Source organism: Rhinichthys klamathensis, unplaced genomic scaffold (genome assembly GCF_029890125.1).
Source record: "Rhinichthys klamathensis goyatoka isolate OS25496 unplaced genomic scaffold, OSU_Roscu_1.1 h1tg000072l_1, whole genome shotgun sequence".
NCBI lineage: Eukaryota > Metazoa > Chordata > Actinopteri > Cypriniformes > Leuciscidae > Rhinichthys > Rhinichthys klamathensis.
The window spans coordinates 352,030-377,007 of NW_026606615.1; the positions used below are offsets into that span (position 1 = coordinate 352,030).

General features: G+C 38.6%; 1 protein-coding gene across 1 annotated transcript in view; it reads right to left on the minus strand.

Annotated features, from left to right (window-relative positions):
• Positions 1 to 13,113: 13,113 nt before the first annotated feature.
• The window catches only part of LOC130085056 (MAM domain-containing glycosylphosphatidylinositol anchor protein 1), a 245,484-nt gene continuing 233,619 nt past the window's right edge, over positions 13,114 to 24,978 (minus strand). The window contains exon 18 of the mRNA XM_056250613.1: positions 13,114 to 13,437. Within this exon, the coding sequence (XP_056106588.1) occupies positions 13,346 to 13,437 (92 nt within the window). The 3' untranslated portion in view covers positions 13,114 to 13,345. The remainder of the gene's footprint in view (positions 13,438 to 24,978) is intronic.

Below are 24,978 nucleotides of genomic sequence, written 5' to 3' on the forward strand. Positions count from 1 at the left end.
ACAGAACATTGTAGGTTGTCCTGGCCGCTCCAGTTCTGTCCCATGAGGTCGGTTTCTCCTCAGCAGAACACAGTGGCCCGTCTTAATGTGCATGTCAGCCACGGAGCGCTTTAATACTTGTGTTTTCGGAGGGGCTTGTCAAAGCTAACCAGAGCTCTGGAGTCTTGTTAGAAACCCAATTCCTCTTCAATTTAGGGCCTCGGCCCACCAGGGCCCACCTAAGCAGACTCTGTTAGATGCATTTGTTGGTGAAATTGAGCTGCACGGGTGATTGCAGTGGGGCATTTAGAGGCAGCGAGGGAATGAGTCAAGGTGTTTCAGATGCAAGTCAGGTCCGTGAAACACTCGCAGGAGTAAATCTCTGTTAATAAAGTTCTGAGAGAAAACCTGCGACCAGTTCTCATGCTTGAGAGAGAGAGGTCTCGTTCACTTCATATGCATGCATCGCGCATTGGCAAGATGAAAAGATCTGATGTAGAGTGTTTTAAGACGGTCCATTCCCGTGTTCACCTTCAGCCTGTTGCAGATCTGCCCGTCTAGCATAATGTCAGTAATTATGTCAGTAAAACAAACACGTGCTCTTCGTCTGCTCTTCGTATATTAATGAAATTAATATAATGACACATGAGTTCTTCCATGAACTGTGGAACTGTTTCATGTCAACATACTGTTACATTATTTGCACCTGATAATGGACATTTTTTGTTAAAGGGGTCGTGACAGGGATTTTTTATTTTTATTTCAAAATGTTCCTTGAGTTTCACTTATAATGTTAACTCAGCATAAAAAGTTGCTAGCCAGCCCCCGGATTTTTGATAATTTTCACAAAACTTTCATGGCCCCCAGAATATATTGTTCATTCAGTAACATTAGGCAGTTTTGATTTATATGCTATTTAATGATGTTGATGATCACGTTATTTTACATATGCTTACATGTGATATCGCTAGTCTCTGCTTCTTTTTCGCCTGTGTTTTGATCCAGAGATTCTGTACTCTTTCAGAAGATCATCAATGGCGGGGAAGCGTTTTCTCATAAATGACAGAAAATTCTTTCAATGGCAGAGAAAGAGTTAAAAAAGGTATTTAGAAAAAGAAGAAAAAAAACACATGCAGAAAAATAATCATTTTCAATCTTCATTCTGACCGTGTCTGTATACTGTATCCAGTGTAGACGGCGTCAGTGATTATAATGGCTTCTATTTGCTTTTAAAGCGACGCTCACATAGCCTGGTTAAAACCAGACCATTCTCAGTTGTAACTGAGTTATGGTCTGGCAAAGCTTCATAGACCAATCATTTCCAGAGGGGCGTCACCAACGGACATAGCTCAAATGCCTCTGGGCGCAATTGGATAGACCTAAAACCAATCAGAGCGCTGAAGGAGATGACAGAGTGACGTTCGTCTGTTATAGAACAACTTAGTTTGAATAAACGAGCAGACACTGATTAACTACTTGCTGTATTTTATTTAAAATTAACAGCAAGACAATTAGAAGTGAATGTGCTTTCCATTAAATAAATCACACACAGTAAACAAAACCTTAACAAAAAAAACTTTGCAATGAACTTTGCAATTTAGACGCGCTGGGTGCCGGTGCGGTGAGACGTACATGCTCGGGCAGATTCGGCTTTAAGTCGTTCATCCTCGGACGCGGCGCCGCGCGCGCTGTTACAAAAGCCGTGCACACAGCCAAGCCAAATGGGGTCGGCCTTGAGCACCGAATGCGTCATTTTTGCTGCACGCACTTTCGCGCTCGTGCGGACGCGTCGAGTATAAACTACTCTGTGTCAGCGCGCGCTCTGATCGGTAAAGGGGCACAGACCTCTCCCGAATCATCTCCAGCAGTAGCAGACCCCGAAGCACCACTAACTCTGCCTCCGTTTCCCTCGTAAGCTGATATTAGTATTTAAATATTGTATATGATAAAAACTGTTTGTGAAAAAACATTTTAATAACATGGTTTTGGCGGTTATAGAGTTCTAATGACGGTCTTCAACTATAACCGTCACACATATTTCCACGGGGACATCCATCTTTGTAAATGTACAAAATCTGCTTCACCGTCGCTGTGCTGTCGTCATCGTGTAAAGCCCGCCCCAACGTTTCTGATTGGTGCCGCGATTTTGACGGATTAGAAATGGGCTTGAATGAGCTCTTTGCCAGACTAATCGAAATTTGCCGGAAGTTGTCTGGGTTTTCCCAGGCTTACGCTCACATCCATGGTAGACAAATGTCAGCCATTAAGCGACTGAACGCCAGTGGGCGGAGCCTATGGTGTGATAATGTACAACTATTTGTGTATTATTTTGTGTGAAACTTGACATTAAATGCATTAATATTGATATGTGTTTGTAACGTGAGCATGTTGGGATATATTTTCTCTTTCTATTAAATGAAACTGTATAAGGCATCAGAATGAAGAAAGAAAACATGTGTCCTGAGGTAGGAGACCTTATATACAGCTATTAGGAGGGAATCTACACTTTGAGGGACTTTCAAGGACATCATATCACTTAAATTGAGAAAGACTGAGTTGACATTTAGGTCTCCCCTCAAATAAAATAATATAAATTATGTTATGTTTTGCTGTTTCTCAGTGTGTAAGTGAGAAAGAGTTTTTATAGCACCACTTTAAAGCAGAAGTGGGTGATTTCTGCTCCACTAATGGCACCAAACACTACTGGAATAAAACAAAACAAAAAAAAACATCTATAGTAGACGTTTCACTTGAACTCTTTATTTATTTATTTATTTTTTGAAGAGCTCTTTTAAAGAACTAAAATTTGACTTGTTCCTGTATGAGTCAGTGTTGCCATGAAATACTTTTAGGTGAGTTTTTTTAGATTGCATTTATGGCTCAGGTGTAGAGTCCAATAATAAGTTTGACCGTTTGGTTAACTTCTTATTATTATTATTTTAAAACTTTTTTTTTTTTTTTGCAATAATCGGTTATCAGTTTGATATTTGATCTATCATTTTCATGGTTTATAATTGAGGGAGAAATGTAAACCACTGGACAACCAAAAATAATACTGAAAATACATTTCTGACCATTTCAATTGAATTAACTGTGTACATTTTTAACTTTGCATAACAACAATAATACAGTTATTATTATTTAGCATTTTTTTTGTAGTCTAATGAACATTTGTAGTCTAATTAACTATTTTTTTTAGTCTAATTTTGTATAGTTAAAGCTCCAGTCCGTAACTTTTTTAAGTTAAAAATAATCCAAAATAATTATATTAAAAAAAACTTATTCTGCCAGTGGTCAAAACTATCTGCTTGCCATAGCTAGATTCAAAACGGTTAGCTTGTAATAATGATTTTAATTCCAGTGGTACTGGTGGGTTTCCGCGGGAAATTCGAGCATGTCTTTGCGTCATTACGTCACATCCGTACACATAAAGAAGGAGTTTCGGCTAGCCGGCTATACTGCGCGTGACGAGATGTTTAGATGTATAGGCTTTTCTCGCAGCACTTTACATGATTAAACTTATGGCATCCAGAAAGATCCAAACAACAATCATCAGTGTCAACTGGAGATTCAGCAGTTATAAAACCCAAAAGACTTCATACTTCGGATTTAAGGTGGCTAGAGAAAGAGAAAGAAACCGTCTCATGCGAACACAAGGATTTAAACATCGGCGGGGCTTTTGAAAAGTGCGTGAACTCGTGTTTTGAAGGGGTTCGAAACGGAAGAAGAGACGGCTTTTTTCTGCTGAACAAGTAAGACATTTCAATAGTTCAATCGTGTAACAGTACGTTTTCTTAATTCACACAGTTATGGAGTTTCCTTTGTTGTGCCTTTCTCGTTTTGCTATTATGGAGAATATGAATTCTGAACTACACAGGTAGCTGCTAACCATAAAACACATTAAATTTAACATTAGTCACGCAATGCTGATGTTGTTAACATGAACAATTTGAGAACAAAGTAGGCTATAATTTGCACGGTTGCTGTAAATCTCGTTGATTAAATCTAACGATCGCTTATCATGTCGAATGCTTTTTCCCCCTTAGTTGGTCAGAACAAAAATGGATTTTACTTAGTTGTTCAGAAGACATTTTCTTATGAAAATTCTTATGTTGATCAAACTTTCAAAAAGTGAATCTGTGATTCTGAATGACAGTATCCACACAGCGCGGTGACTGACAGCAGCACTCGCCTCAAAGCACTGTGTTCATCCGCGCTGTTTCATGCCGATTTACAACCCACGTAAAGATAATAATTCCGCGAATCACTGCAGTTACAGATTTCGAACAGAGAGATCGCGACAAAGAGGAAAAGATACGGACTGCAGCTTTAATAAATAAAAATAAAATAATTAAAAATTGGTTTTGCATATTGGTAATATCAGTTGACCTCTACAGGACTAAAAAGTGTGCAGATCTGATTACCAATCAGCAGCGATGGCAGTAATCAATAAGCAGATTTGTCTAGGTATGATGGACATGCTTGGTTCAGTAGAAAGCAGTCAAACCTCAAACTTACTTTATTATCTGACCCAGAAGATAACAGTCATCTCTGCGCACATTAAACTTGGACAGGCGGTAATATTTTAACATTAACAAAAATGACATCCGCATTAAAGGGGCTATATATATTAAGCAGTGTTGGGGAGTAGTTAACTACAAGTAGCGACGCTACTAACTTAACTACATTTTTCAGTAGCTTGACAGTAGCTCAGTTGCTTTTTAAACAGTGTAGCTTTTCCAGTACTACTTTTTGCAGCAAGTAGCGGTGTAGCGCAAGCAAAAGCTACATTGTGTTTTTTTGAGCCTGCGCGAATCAGCGCGATGCAAGGATATTCTTCTTCTTGTTAGATTACAAACTAATTTGTTTTGCCATTACCGCCACCTGTTGTTTATTCACGCATCTTGCGGCTAACGGTTCACTGACGTACAGAAGACCTCAAGCACAAATTTAAGGACGCACATACGGGTGATTAATGGCCATTTTAAATGTATTAATTATCCTGCTTTATTGCTCTCTATGTTACATCAAATTTCTATTTCTGATTTAATTACAATGAACCGCCATGATCTGTCCGCCAGTTTGGTAATGAACATAAAAGACCACAAAAGTTTGCGTCATCGTGTTTGTCAGTTGAACAAAAAATGTAATCTTAGTTTTTTTATCGCACGACAAAAGGCTTTGATCTAATTAAATTGGTGTATAGATTTGTTGTGACTGGATCCAGAGCGAACCGAACTGTGCTCACAAGCAGCTTGTGATTCAGGTTCTTCTTTCACAGTAAATTCTGCGAGCTCCATCACTGCATGTGAGCGAGTTTAACGTGCATTGTCAGTGCCACATGTGAGCGGTTGTTCAATGTATTTTCTTGCCAAAATGCAACCATCTCACAATCGGTATTTTTGAGAAAAAGTCTATACATGCAATTTATGTTTGATGTATATTTTGTTCTTGCAATGTTGTATTTGTTGCAATTTTGCACTTTTGACACACAGTCTGAGATATTCGAGTGTTGTGTGTAATAAAACAATAAAGATAATAATTGTATTGCATTGTTTTAAACACTAAATATTTTACTTAAAACATTCCTCAGACACTTATTCAGTTATTTAAAATAAATGTTGTTCAAAAAAAGCAAAAGTAGTTTCAATGTAGCTAGCTTCTTTTTGATCGTAACTTGTAGTGTAGCTAACTACTTTTCCAAAAGGGTAGCTTGACTGTAGTTTAACTACTTTAACTAACGAGTAGCTTGTAGCTTGTCAAACTACAGTTTCAAAGTAGCTTCCCCAACACGGATATTAAGAATTCAGAAACCCTTGTTATTAGCGACACCGGTGGCTGTTAAGTGAGGGGAATTCCCCAATTTACTCACGGCAAAGTTCTTTTTTTTATCTTTGCTTAGAAGTAAAAAGAAGTAGGACAATTATTTACAGTAATATACTGCTAATGAACACCCTGACGCCGTCCATGCTGCTGTGATTGACGTTTATGAATATGTAAATATGAGCTGCGCACGCTTTCCTCTAAATAACAAAAATAAACACAGAACAAAAAATGACAGCGGTGAGAAAGCAGCAGTTAAGAAAGCATCGGATCATGGCGATGTGGATATATTTGCACAAGCTCTGCAATTCACCAGCATCATGTCGACAGATGAGGTAATAAAAGGCCATTAAATTACAGATTAACATTGTTATTGTTAACTAATTAACATTAGTGGATTCCATCTCTAAGCTGACGTTAGCTAGTGTTGCACACTCTCAGGAGCGCGTGTAAACTTAACATCCTTTGGATTTTCCTGGCAAAAACGAGTCCTTAACATAAAAATCAATCAACAGGCTTTCATGGATAATCTAGAAAGTTGGGGGGAAGTCTCGTTTTTTAAGTTATGTTACAAACTGTTCACACATTGCCAATAACAAAGATTTTAAAGTACCTTTAAAGAATCAAAACATTTGAGTCTTTGAGAGTTTTTTCCAATATGTGGCATGGTGTCCCTGGTAACTGGATGGATTAGTGTGTAAATGAACTAATTAGTCATTATCTGGTTAGCATGTGACAGTTCAGTATTGTCTGGGGGCAGGAGGTGCTTTCATCCGAGCGTTTGATTATAGAGAGATGCGAGCGTTTAAATCATGTGTAGCAGAGTTCAGCTGGTTGGTTTCTGAGCGCTCTTTAATAACCATCTCTGAAATGCTGTGGCCACTGAGGCGTCTCCGCTCATTCTTTCCCCTCCGTTCGAATGCAGCGTCGATGCAGCATAGCAACCAGCAATTAAACTACTCGATTGGAACTCAGTCGAGCGTAACCCGACAAGCGCAGCATGTTTTCTTGGTTCTTTTTTTAGTGGCAGGACATCATATTTCCATGTCCTGTCATGTCGTGCTTTCTCAAGCTCTAAGAATTATGATGGTGTCTAAGGATGAACTTAAAAATGTGATCAAGTGTCATTGAGTTTGTAGTCTCAGTCCAGGAGTGGAGGATGAGCGTGTGTAGGAGGGGAAAGATGGGTAAATATAGACGTACTGACAGACAGAGAGAGAATCAGGGGACAAATGAGAGTCCATAGAAAGAGATATAGCCTATATACTGTATATATAGAGAAAAATGCAATAGAAAGAAATGCAATAAAAAACGAACCCCAAAAGGAAAAATGGCCCTTTCATTGCTCATGAGACTAATAAGAACCTTTCAGCCAAAAAATGTAAACCCTCAACTTCCAAAATCATCCCATTCCCATCCAACAATTTACCCCTATCCCCCTAAACCTAAATCTAAACCCTACCCATAACTTATCCCTAAAATCTGAGGGAAATGATAGGTGAATAACACTGATGGAACCACCTAACCCTGGTTGTAAACATAAACTTGACATAAACTGTAAACTTGTCCCTCAAATTTGATTGGTTGATAGGGATGTTGATCCAGGAACATGTTCGATTTGGTAAAATCATGTTCACTGATTTGTGCCCTATATTAGTGTATGATATATGCATGAGTATGTGTAAGTTCAATTTTATTTAAATGAATAAAATATTATATTCAGTTGATCTATGATGATTCTCCTTGAGTTCTATTTAATAAATAATAATAGAAAAAAAAAATTAGATAGAATAAATGAGAGAATAGAGTTAAATGTGAATAGCAGCGCAGATCATTAGATCTTGGAAGTATTCAGTGAGAAATGTTTGGATATTCCAACATAGTAGATAAATGAATCATGCAATGATCCTATTTGAGAGGCAAGGACCAAAAAATGATCCTTTCACCAAAAATATGTCTGCTATGTGTGCTTTTACTAAATATTTGTCGATTTTCAGTAATGGCTTCCTTGTGCGAGTGGTGTAAACTGGAATCTTCGTTCAGGGTCGTCAGTGTTAATGACCCCTGTGGCGCGTGTAAACGAGCACTTGATTAACAGATGCGGTGTGAGGTTTTTAAGCATCCAGTTTGTAACAGATTCTTCAGGCCAGAACAGCCTTGTGTTTCGCTTATATCGCTGAATAAGAATCTGAGCGTTTATGACAAAGTAGAGGTAGATTCAGGAACGCAACCACACACAATGCAGATCTTTCATGGTTATTTATTTATACATCTTGGAGTCATATTTCAAATATATTTTTCCTCTAAAATAGTTCATTACATGACAGAGAATATACAACATCCAGCACTACAAGTTGCTCTCTCACTTGTGCACCGGTATATCTAAAAACAAACAAATATACATACAAACGAAAAAAAAAAAAAACAGAAACTCTCTGGTCTGAACACTTTGCATACGACAGCACAGCTGATCAGAGCTGCACACACACACTAATGATCAATTCAACACCGACAGACATTCTTTAGCAGTCATGTGATTGGTTTTGTGAGTGTGTGTTGGTGACTTTCACAGACTGACCTTCAGGTTTGGTCACGGGATTCTCTTGTTATATATTTTATTAAATGTATGAGTGAATCAAAAAAAAAAATGTCCAGAACATGTCCGGATCATATTTCAAAATTCAAATGTAAGAATTAAAAGTATTTTTTTAAAGCATTGCAACATTATGGGAAAAAAATAATTAAATAAAAAAATAATAAAGTGTTTTATTGTACAATACCACTGTCATTATGTTGCATTGCCATCAATGCTTTGTTACTGTATTACAGGAGTGACAATCAATTATCATGAGAATTATGAAAAATGCATGAAAATCAAAAGTAATTGTCATGAAATTGTTAAAAATAATCTTAAAGTCTTAATTTTCTGCACAGTATGCGCTTTTATTTTATATATGATTTAAAAATATAATTATTTAGGGATGAAATATGACCTGGATATGTCTTTGTGAGATTCACCCATATCTCAATAGTTAAAAAAGTATAACAGTAATCATAGAGGCTAGAAGGGCATGCGGCAGTACAATCCATAACTAACTGTCACCTATAGATGGGAATACTGACGTCCTCCGGCTGGAACAGTGAATGGCCTTTCTTAAGGCACATTCTAGTGACGTCCACCTCTAATGCTACATGTGTTGTTATGCTTCATTCTCTGATCATACTTGAGTCATGCATTTAGACATAATCAGGAGACAGTGGTGGATGAACACACAAGTGAGTGACAAAAACAAAAGGTGAGTCAAACGTCACAATTTGATTTCCCATTGGTAGCATGACAGTCAATAATAATCGGACTTCTCATTGACCCCTGATCTTTCGACTAAATACATGAAATATTTTGCAACAAGATGTGTTCACCCTTCACAATTCTCTTTTACAGCCTTCTGACAGTGGCTACATTCACATGCCAACACAATACCAGAATACAGCTGTAAGTCCTGTATGAACAATGGTTGAAACGTGGGGCATTGTACTGTCATAGAATGAAACTGGCTGGTAAGTGTTTGGGATGAAACACTTTTTGACGAACAATTTTTGAGGATGAACTTTAGGAGTGTTCTAAAATGTCAAACAGTTTAGAATAAAAATGTAACAATTAGGATTCAAATATGTTCTCTTGCATTCCGTCACTATAGTTACAGGCACAAGAATGTAGGCTGCATGGAATTTCCCGCCATCGTTGAAAAATGTCTACACATTCCTGCCTCTTCTGTGTTCATTTCTCATATTGTAATGCTAATATTATTAAGCAAAGCACTTCCATCTGCACTTAACACATTATGCCATATTTAAATCCATTCCACTGAATTCTGCACATTTACAATGCCTGCCAGCAAGATTCCACATTCTAATCAGATTCACATTGACATTCACTTGCTCATCATAAGAGGTGATGGTGCACTTCCTGTGTTGAGCTTTATTTGAGCTTATAACAAGTGCATGATACAACTTCTACCATCATCATATATTGCACAGTATTTAGATCCTGCTTTTTGCCTCTAATCATTGATGTTAATATAGACTTGTATACAAGATCAATTTGAACAAACAATCTAAAGGTCTGAATACAAAACAAAATAGTCGCAGACATGGCCAATGGCTTCTGGGGGGAATATTGGGATGTCACCAAACACACATCGGAACACCAAAAAGCAACAAAAGGAAACACATGGAATATGTGACAAGGTACAATGCACAATATCCTGAAACATAAAATGGCTTAACCCTCCATTTATTGTTTCACTCTCATTTTGCTTTAAATCTAATCGGTTGCGTCCTGTAAGAGGTCCTACTAAACTTAGCATGGATTATAAACAATATCTGATTATACATGACATGAAGGCATTGTGCAAGAGTTCAGAGCGATTACGGTAACATACACGAGGAACAGTATTACAGCCGCGGGAGTGTCTTTAACTGTAGGAGAACCTGGACTGGGGTTGAATTATTCCTGGCCCTGTCCCTGTTACCTATGGATTTACCTGAGGAGCGAGTCTATGATAATCTCTTCAACAGCGACACACGTATGCCACATTAGGATAAATATGAACTGGTTAAATATGAGCGTGTGCGGATAATACAAGCCGGGAAATCATTTTGCGCATTTTATGTTTGTAAACAGACTTACCTTAAAGCTCCACTGTGGATGGAACTATACGAGTATGAGTGATACTAGAGCAAAGCAATTGAAATATATACTGTATATACGATCGCACCATAACATCTAAGCGTACGCAAATCTGATAAAGGACACTCAAACAGAGGCACAAATGGTTCCTTCTTTTCGTCATATGCTCTCATGCCCTTCCCTTGCAACGATGATAGATGTGATGATGCTAAGCGGAGTACTTTCAGAAAGGACCAAACACACACAGTCCTGGTAGTTTGCTCACACTCTTTGCTTGAACGTCTAACATCACATATTGCTACTGAAGTGTAACCATGTGCTTAAATGTTATCTTACGTGATGTGGCTTGTTTTAAAAAGAGTTCCAGGGAGGGTTGCCTACATTTCAAAACTTTTGAAGGTAAAATCCTCCATAACAACATATTGCATCTGAATCTTAAACCATTGGCATCTTATGCTGCATTCCATTCAAAGTCAGACGTGAAATATTCCTAATTGATATCTCCAACTTCTAAGCATACAATTGTTCCATTGCCTAAAGTTTGGAAGATGATGTATAAGAAAATATAATGGCAATGCTACTGTTTGCTGTACAGATCTGATTGTCAACAGAGAAGTCGCCTAGTAACCAAATTGGAAGATAAATGATGCTACACAGTGCTAGCATTTGTTCTGCAGGTTTAAGATATCATAAAAGAAGATCATATCAATGCAGATGTTTGCAAAACATGTTTTATCATCATTTAATGTAGGAACTTTGACCTATTGATGTATTTTATTTGCTTAAAAGTGAATGTTTATCATTAAAGCTGGGCTCAGACTACAAGAGTTTCAGGGCGTTTTATGCTCGATTTCCCCCTTCCGACATTCTGAGAAAAAAATTCGCGTCAAGGGCATCGGTCTGTTCCGTCTGATCAAATCTTAAACCCTGATCTGCTAGCGGACACACCGGGGCTACCCAGACAATATCAAACATGTTTGATATTTAGGATTTTAAATCGGGATGACTATGATTACGTCAGTACTTCCACAACAGCCAATGAGAGACAAGTCTACAAGGAGACGGAAGTGACAGAACTTTTAAAATGGCGACCACAAAACAACAAGCAGCTGTACGGCACCGGTGGACAAAGGAGATGGAGGAACGGCTGGTCGAAATGTGGCAACAACAAGACTTCCTTTATAATGTCTCTTCATATAACGTCTACAGCAAGTTGCCGCGACACAGTATCCATTTTGTTTCCATCCGCTTCCCCGTGAGATCACGTGAGGTGCTAAATCTGGCACGATAATCTTAAGAATATCTTGAAGTCTGATGGGCCATGGTTTTCATATCTTGTAGTGTGTGCAGGTTTGAGATTTGAAAGAAGAAAATCTGTGAAGATTCTCCTTATGTGTGTGATGCAACCAGATTTCACAATCGGGTTAAGATTTTAAAAACTCCTGTAGTCTGAGCCCGGCTTAAATATGTGCATCTCACTGGATGCCACCCTCTTGCCAAAAGTTGTGGATTTCAACAAGATATCAAGTTCAAGCAACTTCAAGTGGCAATATATTGCAATATTCCAAGTAGCAAGCTGGAAAGTCCAACTTTCCAATGTAAATGGAATGCAGCATTACTATAGGATGCTTCAACAATGAACATTGTGTGCCTTTCATATCAACACTGTTTGCTGCCATCTCAAAACTTCCAAAATAAAATAGTTTGTCAATGGCAACCCTTGTAGAGCTAGCACGTACATGCGATTTCTCTCTAACGCTATGCAAAATGAAATTCTTGAACATCAAAGCCAAGAGTGCAGTTTATCTGTCCAGAGGCGTTCATCTGTTGGAGTCCATTTGCCCATATCCATGAAGAGGAGAACGTTCATTGCAGTCAGAGGTACGGTCCTATTGCTGAAGGAGAACGACCGACCCAGTGAGTCAACGCTATCCCGGCAGTTTGATTGAAGCGAGAGTGATCGTTCTCAGCAGTTTGTCCAGATGCTTTATGAATCTTGTAAATTGAGGGTGAGGTAACTGATGCTCTTCTGGTCCAAAGTTCACATTGTGTCGTTTTCAGAACCAAATTATATTCCATAACAAACTGAACGGCAATGCAGCAGTGGCACACAGTAAAGAAAGCCAAAGGACAAGAAGTGTACAGCAAACCCAGACTGACGGAATACCACGTAAAGGAACCAAAAATAGCTACCAAAAAAAAAAAAAGATATAAATTTGTGCTTCTTTAGATTCACATTGTCATAGTCGTAGAAGTTTCAATCGGAGTCTGTTTGTCTTTTCCGTAGCTCGACACTTTCCAATACATCATATACACGTGCATGTACAGGTCCATTCAGGTCATCAGTAACTTCGTGACCACTCGTTTTGCTCATTCCTTGCAATCTTAACGTCTTAAGGAAATTGCATCTCCATGCACTTGAGTCTGTGGAAAAAAAGTAGTTCATTTGGGGAAAGGACATCCTTGTCACTCTTTCAGCCATCTGTTCATCCCGTAAGCCCTCCGTCATCTTTGGTAACAGTTGACACTTTGGTGTGTCAGATACATACACAAGTAGGAAAAGGGGCGGTTGAGGTGAAGGTGTCAAGACATATGGAAAAGAATAGTTTTATGGCAACATAAAAGATGCCACATAGCAGGTAAAAGCTCAATGAGTGACTACAAAAGATGATACTAAAGAAAAAGCAGACATGAATCGTAAGAAGTGTTGTGAAGTCGGGACAAAGTACATGAGAAGCAGGAAACACAGGAGGAAATGAGGAAGGCAGGAAGGGTGGTCACATGTCGGGGCAGTTCTTATTGCTGCCGCGGGGGTCGTTCTACGCTGGCGGTGTGTGCTCGGGGGTATCTTTATCATCTAAGGAGGAACGTCAGGCAGATGGTGCCGACCAGGTGGACGATCACTGGGAGAAGGTGGAGACTCTGGTGTGTCCCAGACAGAACTGCTGTAAACAGAAAGACAAACACTCTATTACACTCTTTATACTACAACTTGGTTATTTCCCTTCATTTTGGAAAGGGGACAAGAAAGTATTGTGGAAGCTAGTGGGATTTAAACCCGCATCTTTAACATGAGCATCACGGCTCCAGAAGAATACAGTATTGCTGAAAATTTGCTCCTTGATAGTGTGTTTCACTGAAGTTCCTACATTGCTTTCAGTGGTGTAGTCTAGTTTTTTGTAGTGAGTATACTGTGATATACCAGCCCCCCACTTTGAAAAGTGTAAATAAAGTGTCTAACCTGTGTTTAATAATAAAGTTTTTATCGGTTAGGGGTAGATGTAGTTAGGGCGGCATCAGTGGTGTAGTCTAGTTTTTTGTAGTGAGTATACTGTGATATACCAGAGAATTTCTTCGCTTCTGATTGGAATTTTGTCACATTTGTTGGTGTGTTACAGGAAAATACATTTGATAGCCTACATTTATACAGTTGAATGCAACAATTCTACAACAGATCATTCCTGTGGAACCAGGTGCTTTTTTTTGTAAGTATTATATGTGGGAAGTACTAATACCAACACTCAAAAATCCACAAAAACACAAAAAAATTAGCACAAATGTGGCAACTTTGTACCCTTAAAAGGTTTATAGTAGTTGGTAATAGTACTAATATGCACCCTTTAAGGCCAGATAAGGTGCAACATTGTCCCTTTGAGGGTACTGCCCTAGTGACAAGTTGCTGTAGCCCTAAAGGTACAAGTTTTGCAAAAGAATTTGACAGTGGATGTGACCTATGACTTACATTTTGTACAAAGCAAGAGCTGCACATCATGAGAAGTGACTGTTTTAAAGCCTAAAGCATTGCAAGTCTAATTCAAAGCATCCAAAATGGGGAAATGCACTTTGATACCTAGCTCATAAAAAGCTTTTGTAAAGAAAAACATCTCTTAATCTTAACCACACAATAGCTGCCGGGTCAGAATCCTTTTGATAACGGAAGCATCCACGTATGTGGGATGCTGTTGTAAATGGTTTCTTTTTCCTGCCGAGCTTTTGGCACAAAGAAGCACGGGACACTGAAATAATGGATCGGACGGATGGGGTTACAGCGGCTGGCATCATCGCCTGACTGAACCGGAGGCCGTAAGCGGTAATATCTATGAGCTACGGAAGACGGATGACCTGCATGAGGACAATTACAAGTCATTATGTCTCAGAGGTAAAGTTGAGTAATATCTTCCGGCACAGCTCACAGGAAATGGCCTCAGAAGATGATGAGGTCTGGACGAAACGAAACATGCTTGTAGCGTTATTTAAAAAGCAGCGACTCCAATCACAACACACGTACACGTGCAGGTTTAATTATGCATGCAATCTGCCAACAAAATGGGTTTAATAAATAAAGAGCAGGTATTGTTTAAAAAAATCAATATGAATTTATATCAAGGATTTTTCTGGCTAGCAGGAAATCAATATATTCATAATAAAGCTTTTTATTCTTCCTTTTCAATATAGAACGAGATTGTGTGAGCCGTGACATCTCTCTCAAGGACCTTTGAAGGAGGCGGGTAATTTTGAGAGTGGGCTGTGTGTGTGTGTGTGTATTTTGAAAGGCTACATATCCACCTGTGCATCTTTACTTCTAAATAATAGGCCTATTATTATAACATAAAATCAGAGAGATAGGGAAATTAGTTAATAAAGTGCATAAAAACTGATCTATCAACAGTCAGTGCCACCGTAACAAGATTTATTGTTTGTGTGTGTGTGTGTGTGTGTGTTTTGTGGGGCCTTTAGATTTCTAATTCCGATTCAACAGGTCACCTTCGCTTCGAATCACACATACTTTTTTCTCTCTCGTTCTATACCCGTTCAGTCTTTCCACCCTACAGCCAAATCCCAGTCATGGTGTGATTTATGGGGACGCAGTAACACATGGGACGCCAGAGCCAATCATCATTCATCTCTAAAGAAGGAATAGCTCACGGTTGAGCTCCCATGGGCAGCACCTCGAGCAGAACAGGCCAGAGGAGAGCAGAAGAGATGCGGGTCATTCCTTAAATGCAGTACGTTTTCATGTCTTAAAGGGATAGTTCACCCTCAGGCCATCCCCAATATATGGGTCTTGTTCTTCAGTAGAACAGCAAAGAAGATTTTAAGCTGAAACCGTGGTCCTTGGTGATTCATATAATGCAAATCAATGGTTATCGTCAAAATAAACATATACAGGCAAAACAAATTTTTTACCCATGGCTCCTGACGATACATTGAGGTCTTATGAGACAAAACGATCGGTCTGTGCAAGAAACTGAACATTATTTACAATATTTTTACCTGCAGTGTTGTGCCTGAACGCGTTCATTGAACGATAGTTCATGAACTCGTTCATATTTTGGGCGAACGTGAACTGAACGTACTGTATTACTGCCTGATGAACTCTGAACGCGTTCATTCTGGTGTCTGTGAACGCACGCTCTCTCAGTTTAACTTCGTTCATTAGGGTGCCAGATTTCTATAGAGCCTTCCAGGCGAACACACGTAAACAGGCCTTAATATGTAGCGAAAAAACACCCAATCTGGCAACACAAGCCACCAGTGTCGCACCGCGGCCGCCGCGTGCGTCATCAAGACAAGAAGCAGCATGTAGTCGACAAAGCATCTAGGAGGCGTCGCATCGTATGATCAGTTTTAAGACAAGGTCGGTGAGGATGGGAAAAATCGTACATTTCTGTGCAAACTTTGCCCGCGATAAAATAATTGCTGTAGTGGTTGTATATGGGTTGTGGCAATAATTTAAAAAAAAATAGCTCGCAGCAACATATTGAAAAAAAGAACTATGAACTAGTTCATTTTTTGGAACCGTGAACTTAGTTCAAAATTGTGAAGTATGAACTATGAACTGAACTAGTTCATTTTAAAATTTGTGAACTGAACTTTGAACTAGTTCATGTAGAAAGTGAACTTTCCCAACACTGATTACCTGTAATACCTGAGCACGTTCATGGCAGCTTGGAGCGGAAACTTCCTGTCGCATAATCACATATGCGCATTGGGAATCTGTGAAAAGTCAATCTTCCTGATTGAGATCGTGCAAGCGAACTTAATCTTAATTTTAACTATAGGTTGCGACCCCCTGGATAAGCGAAATTGAGTACCATTTTGATGAACAATACAACACACACGTCGTCCTCCTCTGTTGTAAACAAACACAGTGTCAGCTCACGTGTGTTTGCTCCCGCACATGCATCATGATGTGACAGGAAGCTCGCCCTCTAGACTGCCATGAATGCTGTAGATTACAGGTCATAATGTTGTAAATAATGTTCAGTTTCTTGCACAGACTGATTGTTTCGCTTTATAAGACCTCGATAGCCCCTTTCGCACTGGGTAGTTCTAGGAACTAGGCACCAGGGTGGTTCCCCGAAAACTAAATGTTCCCCTATAGGGCCATTTTCCTGGTTTAATTTGCACCACCAGTAGGAACTCTGCAGTGATGTAAACCATGCTTGTTGTCGTGACTTTTATTTTGACGGCGCTGAGAACGCCAGAGCCTGAGCACACAGCGCTCCCATTCTCCATCTTCATTAGTTTACGATCTGGTTAACAGTTTTCCATGTTCGTAGAGTTAGTTTGTAGAGTAAATATATAGGCTATAATCTGTGTCAGATTGATGGACACTTTACTATCCCATGAGGCCACGGGAGAGGATTTGTGAATGGCAGTGAAGCAAATGGTTGGTCACATGACAGTGACTACATGGCAAATGTAGTACGTCCGGATTACATTCATACTACACACATTCATACAATATACAACATACATTCAAAATAACATACGAGAGAGAGAGAGAGAGAGAGAGAGAGAGAGAGAGAGAGAGAGAGAGAGAGAGAGAGAGAGAGAGAGAGAGAGAGAGAGAGAGAGAGAGAGAGAGAGAGAGAGAGAGTGTGCGATTTTGGACGCAGCCTACGTATAGAGCGCTGCAGTGATGACATATTTTTGTAGGCCGACCTGAAAGTTAGCATCACCCTGGTTCCCTCGACGAAAACCCTATAGGATTTTTACATTGGCTTTTGGATTATTGCAGAAAAGAAGATGTCCAACAAACGTTTATGATTTGTTTTCTTCACATATTGTTAATCTTCAAAAATGAACACCACGTTTATGAATTTTAGAGCCTAAATACAATCAGCAGAAGTAAAATGCTAAAATAGCCTATAAATGATTTATTATGATTATAAAAACAATGCGGCTGTGAAAGCAGACTAGTGAGTGGATGAGTTTTCCTTTTCGGATGATGACGTTCAATGTCCCCGACATACTGTAATACTGATGTACTTAATGTCGTAGAATAAAATGTCGAGAAAATAGCTTGAGCTTGTGTGAACCACAGACCTTATTTCAGGCATTTAACCAAAACCCATTCAAAAACCCATTGACTTCAGAGGGATGGAACCGGAAGTGCTAAAATGCTAATTTCTGCACTTTGCTGTACAATACATCATCCCTGCAGAACTCTGTTATTAATTCTGTTTTGTGGTATTAGTTGGTTTGTCTCGCATGGAAATTTTAAGTGAGAAAATTGGCCAATTTTTAGCAATTTATTCCCATCCTTTTAGGCATATCCTATTAATTGTGTAGTGTAAATAATCATGTTGAAAGGATCTCAAACAGAACAGACTTCTGAATGAGTTCCAAATGTACTGGATAACAGGAAAGACCCTGGAAAACATCAAAGAAGAGCAGAGTTTCATTGATGAATGCACAGTTCCTCTACATTAAAGCCTCATGGGTCAGAGACAGAGCCTGCTAGCTGTACACACACACACACACAACTTTTCCCGAACAAACAACAGCTATCAGCAATCCGTGCGGTTGAGAGCTGGAATATTCTCTCTGTGAGGGAGCTTTCACAATGATTGATCTTAATCATTAATTTGGCTGTTTTGTTCTGCCCTGCGGTGCGCCTCACGCAGCTCGCGTTACACTTTCCTGTGTGTAAGCACAGCTCAGCACCTGTGGGCGGCATGAACAGGTTTAACTGTGTGGGCCGCGCATGTGTGTGATATAACACCAGTGTTCATGCCGACCCAGGTACAGAGGAGAGAGCAGGGCTGTACGCTTCCAGAGACTAAGGTATAAGCTTACATTAAAACTTGAAATAATAATGGAGCTTTTTTTACTTTTCACTTAGCATGACAGGTTCCTGAGGTGTTTAACAATTTAAAATTGGAAAATATCAGGCTGGAGCTGTAGGCTTGTGGATTGGTATATGAAAATGTCCGTACATGTTACTGTCAGGAGAATCTAATGCCTAGCGGGAAGTGCACATGCTTTGGCGTGTCGCGCAGGGGCGCCTGCATGTAGGCGAATCGGTTTCGGGTCATTTTTCCAATTTGTGGGTTTTGTTCATGTTTTTGGCATTGATGGAAAGAAAAAAACCCAGCTTGATTTAACCCCTTAACTGTCACTCCCCTTTTTGAGAATGGACATTAAAATGCACTATTCAAACTTAAATGGTTGTAATTCAAGAATGCTTTGGAATATTGACCTATACGTTTGGTCTTGTTTTAAAGAAAACACTCAGCAGATTATTTAAAGCACTTCAAAAAATGAAAGTATAAAAAAGTTATGGAAGTTTAAATTTACAGTAAATCAACTGTACTTAATATTTTTTCTTTTACATAAAATATATATTTTACAAATATTTTTTAAAGTTAATTTACTATAAAATCAAAGCCATATATCTAACCAAGTTGTGTTCCAAATTTGAAGTTGATATCACAAAAATTGAAATTCCCCTGAGAATTTTGTTTAGGCGTAATACCAAAAAAAGCCACCAGGTGACATACATTCCATTGAATTTAATTGAACGCATTCTGCCATAACAAATTAATACATTTCTGTCACAAAATATGGAACCTTGAGACTCAGACCTTTCTGACAATACGTGTTTTGTCAAGATTAGAAAAGGTTTTGATCATAAATTATGAAACATGACGACGCCCAAAAGGGGAGGAGCCCGATAAAATAATTTAGAGTACCGTTTCTATGGTAACGCAACGTTCAATTTCAAAACGGTTTTCACAGGATGAATTCTGAGTTCGTAAGCTTTCAAATGATACCTAATTTATGATAACTACTAAAATATGTGATGTAATAAAATAGGCGATAAAAAATAATATTATATTTTAGAGGATAATATTATTTTATAATTTTTTATTGACAAATACTGGATTATATGTTTTATTATGAACTTTTAGCATGAAAACCAAAGTCTGTGCGTCGACTTTTTGTGACAAAGGTCAGAACTCCTGTTATGATGTAGATTTTTTTAGATGCACTCTTGTCATAAATTCATCTATTACTGTTCCTACAAATGTAACAAAAAACAGTGGTAAAATATCTATTTAGGAGTCTTAGACCTTTCTAAGGACATATAGTTTGTCATGATTAGATTAGGATTTAATTGTAGTGAGGTAAACTTTAACCAAACACAACTACCAATCAGTGGTGTTGAAAGTGGACCAAATTGAATTCTAGACCTCCTCGGACTAAGTGCTAATGCTCACTTACATGCCTTTCAGCAAATAAGTTGAGATCATGTTGTGTCACACCTAATTATATTCCTGATGACAATCTTCTTGAATTTTCATATGTCCCATTTAAAGTAAATCCACCATAAAAATAATGCTAATAAAAAAGGAAACTACATGTGGTATGGTTTATTATGTGGTATACACAGGAGTGTTAAAGGTTGGTCTATTATATATGCTAAATTCTAGCTGTTTATTAAAAAATGAAAAAACTTAAAGAATGTGGCTCTAAAGTGTGAGAACATCTGGCCAATTAAACAGTTAGACTGGAAAGGAAACAATTAGAATAACCTTTCTGAATGTATATGAAGATAATCTTAGGTAATTTAGTGAACTGTGTAATTTCTTAACAACTGGCACCACCAAACAGAAGTACAAAAATAATGTTTTTTCAACACACACACACACACGCGCGCATTGGGATTTTGTGTTTTATAAGAACTCTCGACATCCCAATATTACATTACTCTAATAAGACTGATATTTTTAGCATTATGGTAATGAGAACTGTAGGGTAAAAAATTGAGAATATGCTTCGTTTTCTTTAAGCAAAATATGTTTTATTCCCTTTCTCTTGATTTTTGGTAGGAAATATGACAAGAACATGTTCTTCACAGAATTACCAGAGTAGGAATAAGGGTTCTGCCATTTTTAATATTCAGAGCAAGAAGGTCAAGGCTTCAATCTATCAAAATGAACTATATGCCCTGAATATGTGATGAAGATTCAGGTCTTTGATTCAGGACATTATTCTATACGAGCGCTGAGCAAGTGAGGTTTTTTTTTTTTTTAAAGGGGGGGTGAAATGCTGTTTCATGCATAGTGAGTTTTTTACACTGTTAAAGAGTTGGATTCCCATGCTAAACATGGACAAAGTTTCAAAAATGAAGTTGTAAGTTTGATGGAGTAATTCTGTTCCAAAAATACTCCTTCCGGTTTGTCACAAGTTTCCGAAAGTTTTTTTCGAATACGGGCGTGTGTGACGTCAGAGTCGCCGGAATTTCCTTATACGGGTCTTAGGGCACTTCTCCCGGAAGGGCGCGCGCGCATCTGTAGCCTAGTGCGTGCGAGAGTACGCCTATGCCCATCAGAGCGCTGGGCTCGGCTGCGCTGCAATTAAAAAAATGGCACCAAAAAAGTGTGTTTTTGGTTGCCAGGGCAAGACAACACTGCACAAATTTCCAAAGAACCCAGCGTTAAGGGATCTGTGGATGGATTTTGTTTTTCCAGAGCAGCAACGGAGTTGTGCAAGTGTTTTTGTTTGTTCCCTTCATTTCGACGGTAATAGTTTTATAAACAAGGCCCAGTTCAACGCCGGATTTGCAGATCGCCTAATACTTAAAGATGGAGCAGTCCCAACGATAAAGGTTCACGGTCGTGCGTTGGAACCGCAGGCGGTGAGTAAAACTGCTTCAAATGTCTGTGAGTTGTTAACTATCGGCGTGTAAGCACAGCAAGTAAACAACATGATCACATACAGTTAATGTATCTATGGAGCATGCGATGTATGGTGTGTGTGTGTGTGTGTGTGTGTGTTTAAATACATTTGTTTAGCTGGCCACTGTAGGTGTCAGTTTGTTTATTGTAAAAATAAATCATGTCCTCATAAACCACGAGTCTGTCTGTTTACAACACACAAATGTTGTAAAACTCGCGCATGACATGGTGTTCTAAAAACACTGCGCTCAAGTTCAAATCATTTCTATTTTTAAAAAAACGCTCGAGACCTTATGTTTTTCACCCATTTCACTGCCCTCACAAAAACGCGTTCTGTATGAACCTTAGTATTGTTTAGATCCTTGTTCTGCATGGGATTACTATCTGATTGTTAGCTATGGTTTATTTTCGGATGTCACTCACAGCTTCCAGACGCTCTCAACGCAAAAGTTTCTCGCGCTCGTGTCGTGATTATTTAGCTCCGCCCACACGTCACGCCTCCACCCGCTCGGGTTTTTCCGGAAAGACTCGATACAGCCTATCTTTCTTTTATAAATATAATAAAACTAAAGACTTTTTGGAGATATGAAGGATGCAATACTACTCTATAGGTACTCAAGATTAACATGAGATTGAGTGAAACTGAGTGTTTCACCCCCCCTTTAAGGACAGTTATCGTAAAACTCTTCATAGTTATAATAGTATGTATTATTTTTCATGTATTGCTTTTGTCCTGATCTGAATAATTCTTTGATAACTGTGTATATGGCTTCTGAGGAGGACTGTTGTGCAAGAGAGCAACCTTGAACATCTTTGCTCTCTACAAGAAAGGCCAAATTAACAATCTTCAACAATCTCTTCAGTCTTTTATTCCATTTATCATCCAAATATAATAATCTAGTCATATTCATATATGCTTATATTCATTTTTACTTTACATTTATATTGATATTTTACATATATATTGGTTTTGTCTAGCTAAATGTCTCTGTAGTTGTAATAGGCATAATGCTATGAAGGGAAATGTTGAAGTTTCAGTCTTTCTTTTGGTAGCAGGGAGAGCTTCTCTCTGCTGGAGTGTCTGTATTATCTTCAAGGTTAGCTGATAAGGAGCCGCTGCCTTGGACACTGAATGTTATAAAGGTTTTTTTTTTATACTGTCTGTCTGTCTGTCTGTCTATCCGTCTGTCTGTCTATTCATCCATCCATCCATCCATCCATCCATCCATCCATCCATCCATCCATCCATCACAAAAAATAATAAGAAATTGTATTTTTATCAAATAAAATAAAGCCAATACTTTTAGCAAGAATTTTTGCAATGTGACATTATTTACATGACCATTAAACACATTTCCAAGCCTAAATATTTTTTTGTGTGTGATCCAAATTCAGTGATACAGTAATGTTTGGTGATATAAAAATACAATACCACAATTATACACTCAATAATGTGTTCAAAAGTTGGTGTCAATAAGATTTTTTTTTTCTGAAAAAATGTCATAATTTTATTCAAGGACATAATAAAATTATCAAGAAATGACAGTGAATACTTTAACATTAGCCCCTTTCACACATACCGTCTTTACTGGTAAATTACCGTTAAGAGATCATGCGTGAACAGGACCTTTTCAAAAATGTCAATTTCCCGGTATGAGAAGTTGAAACATTACCAGTAAATTACCGGTATGATGCTGTGTGCGAACAAAGAATAAAGACACTTTCATGTCTTTAGAGAAAACAATGTCATTTTATGAAAAATTGTCTGACAGACTGCAACTGAAGTGGAGGATTCCACGGGGAAAAGTGAAGGAAGAGGGGCACAGAGCCTATTTTCAGATGTATCTATCCATATGCTGTAACTATACCTAATCAGACATGACTTTTCAGGAAAATTTTACTAGGGCACAGCAATCCTGCGTCTCAGTTCGCCTACTTATACTACTCCCTAAAAGTGTACTCTTTTTGTGAAGAAAAAGTACATACAGGTGAAACTCGAAAAATTATTGATGATTATTGATTGAAAATTGTTGATGATTATGGCTTACAGCTTATTAAAACCCCAAATTCAAAATTAGAATATTGTGCAAAAGTTTTCATATCTTTAAGCCATAATCATCAAAATTATAACAAATAAAGGCTTGAAATATCTCACTTTGCATGTAATGAGTCTACACTCACCTAAAGGATTATTAGGAACACCTGTTCAATTTCTCATTAATGCAATTATCTAATCAACCAATCACATGGCAGTTGCTTCAATGCATTTAGGGGTGTGGTCCTGGTCAAGACAATCTCCTGAACTCCAAACTGAATGTCAGAATGGGAAAGAAAGGTGATTTAAGCAATTTTGAGCGTGGCATGGTTGTTGGTGCCAGACGGGCCGGTCTGAGTATTTCACAATCTGCTCAGTTACTGGGATTTTCACACACAACCATTTCTAGGGTTTACAAAGAATGGTGTGAAAAGGGAAAAACATCCAGTATGCGGCAGTCCTGTGGGCGAAAATGCCTTGTTGATGCTAGAGGTCAGAGGAGAATGGGCCGACTGATTCGAGCTGATAGAAGAGCAACTTTGACTGAAATAACCACTCGTTACAACTGAGGTAAGCAGCAAAGCATTTGTGAAGCCACAACACGCACAACCTTGAGGCGGATGGGCTACAACAGCAGAAGACCCCACCGGGTACCACTCATCTCCACTACAAATAGGAAAAAGAGGCTACAATTTGCAAGAGCTCACCAAAATTGGACAGTTGAAGACTGGAAAAATGTTGCCTGGTCTGATGAGTCTCGATTTCTGTTGAGACATTCAGATGGTAGAGTCAGAATTTGGCGTAAACAGAATGAGAACATGGATCCATCATGCCTTGTTACCACTGCGCAGGCTGGTGGTGGTGGTGTAATGGTGTGGGGGATGTTTTCTTGGCACACTTTAGGCCCCTTAGTGCCAATTGGGCATCGTTTAAATGCCACGGCCTACCTGAGCATTGTTTCTGACCATGTCCATCCCTTTGAGCAACTATAGACCGATCTCAAATCTTCCTTTCATAGGCAAGATCATTGAAAAAGTTGTCTTCAATCAGCTGAACAAATTCTTAAGCACAAATGGATACTTTGACAATTTGAAAATTTTGGTTTCCGATCGCATCACAGCACAGAGACAGCGCTCATAAAGATAATAAACGATATTTGCTTAAATACTGATACAGGCAAATTATCAGTGCTGGTACTACTCGACCTCAGTGCTGCATTTGACACTGTCGATCACGGCATACTTCTTGACAGGCTGGAAAACTGGGTGGGGCTTTCTGGGATAGTCCTAAAATGGTTCAGGTCATACTTAGAAGGGAGAGGTTATTATGTGAGTATAGGAGACCATAAGTCTGAGTGGACATCCATGACTTGCGGAGTCCCTCAAGGCTCAATTCTTGCACCACTCCTATTCAACCTGTATATGCTCCCAACCGAAAAGAAAGAACAAAATTGCTTACCACAGCTATGCAGACGACACACA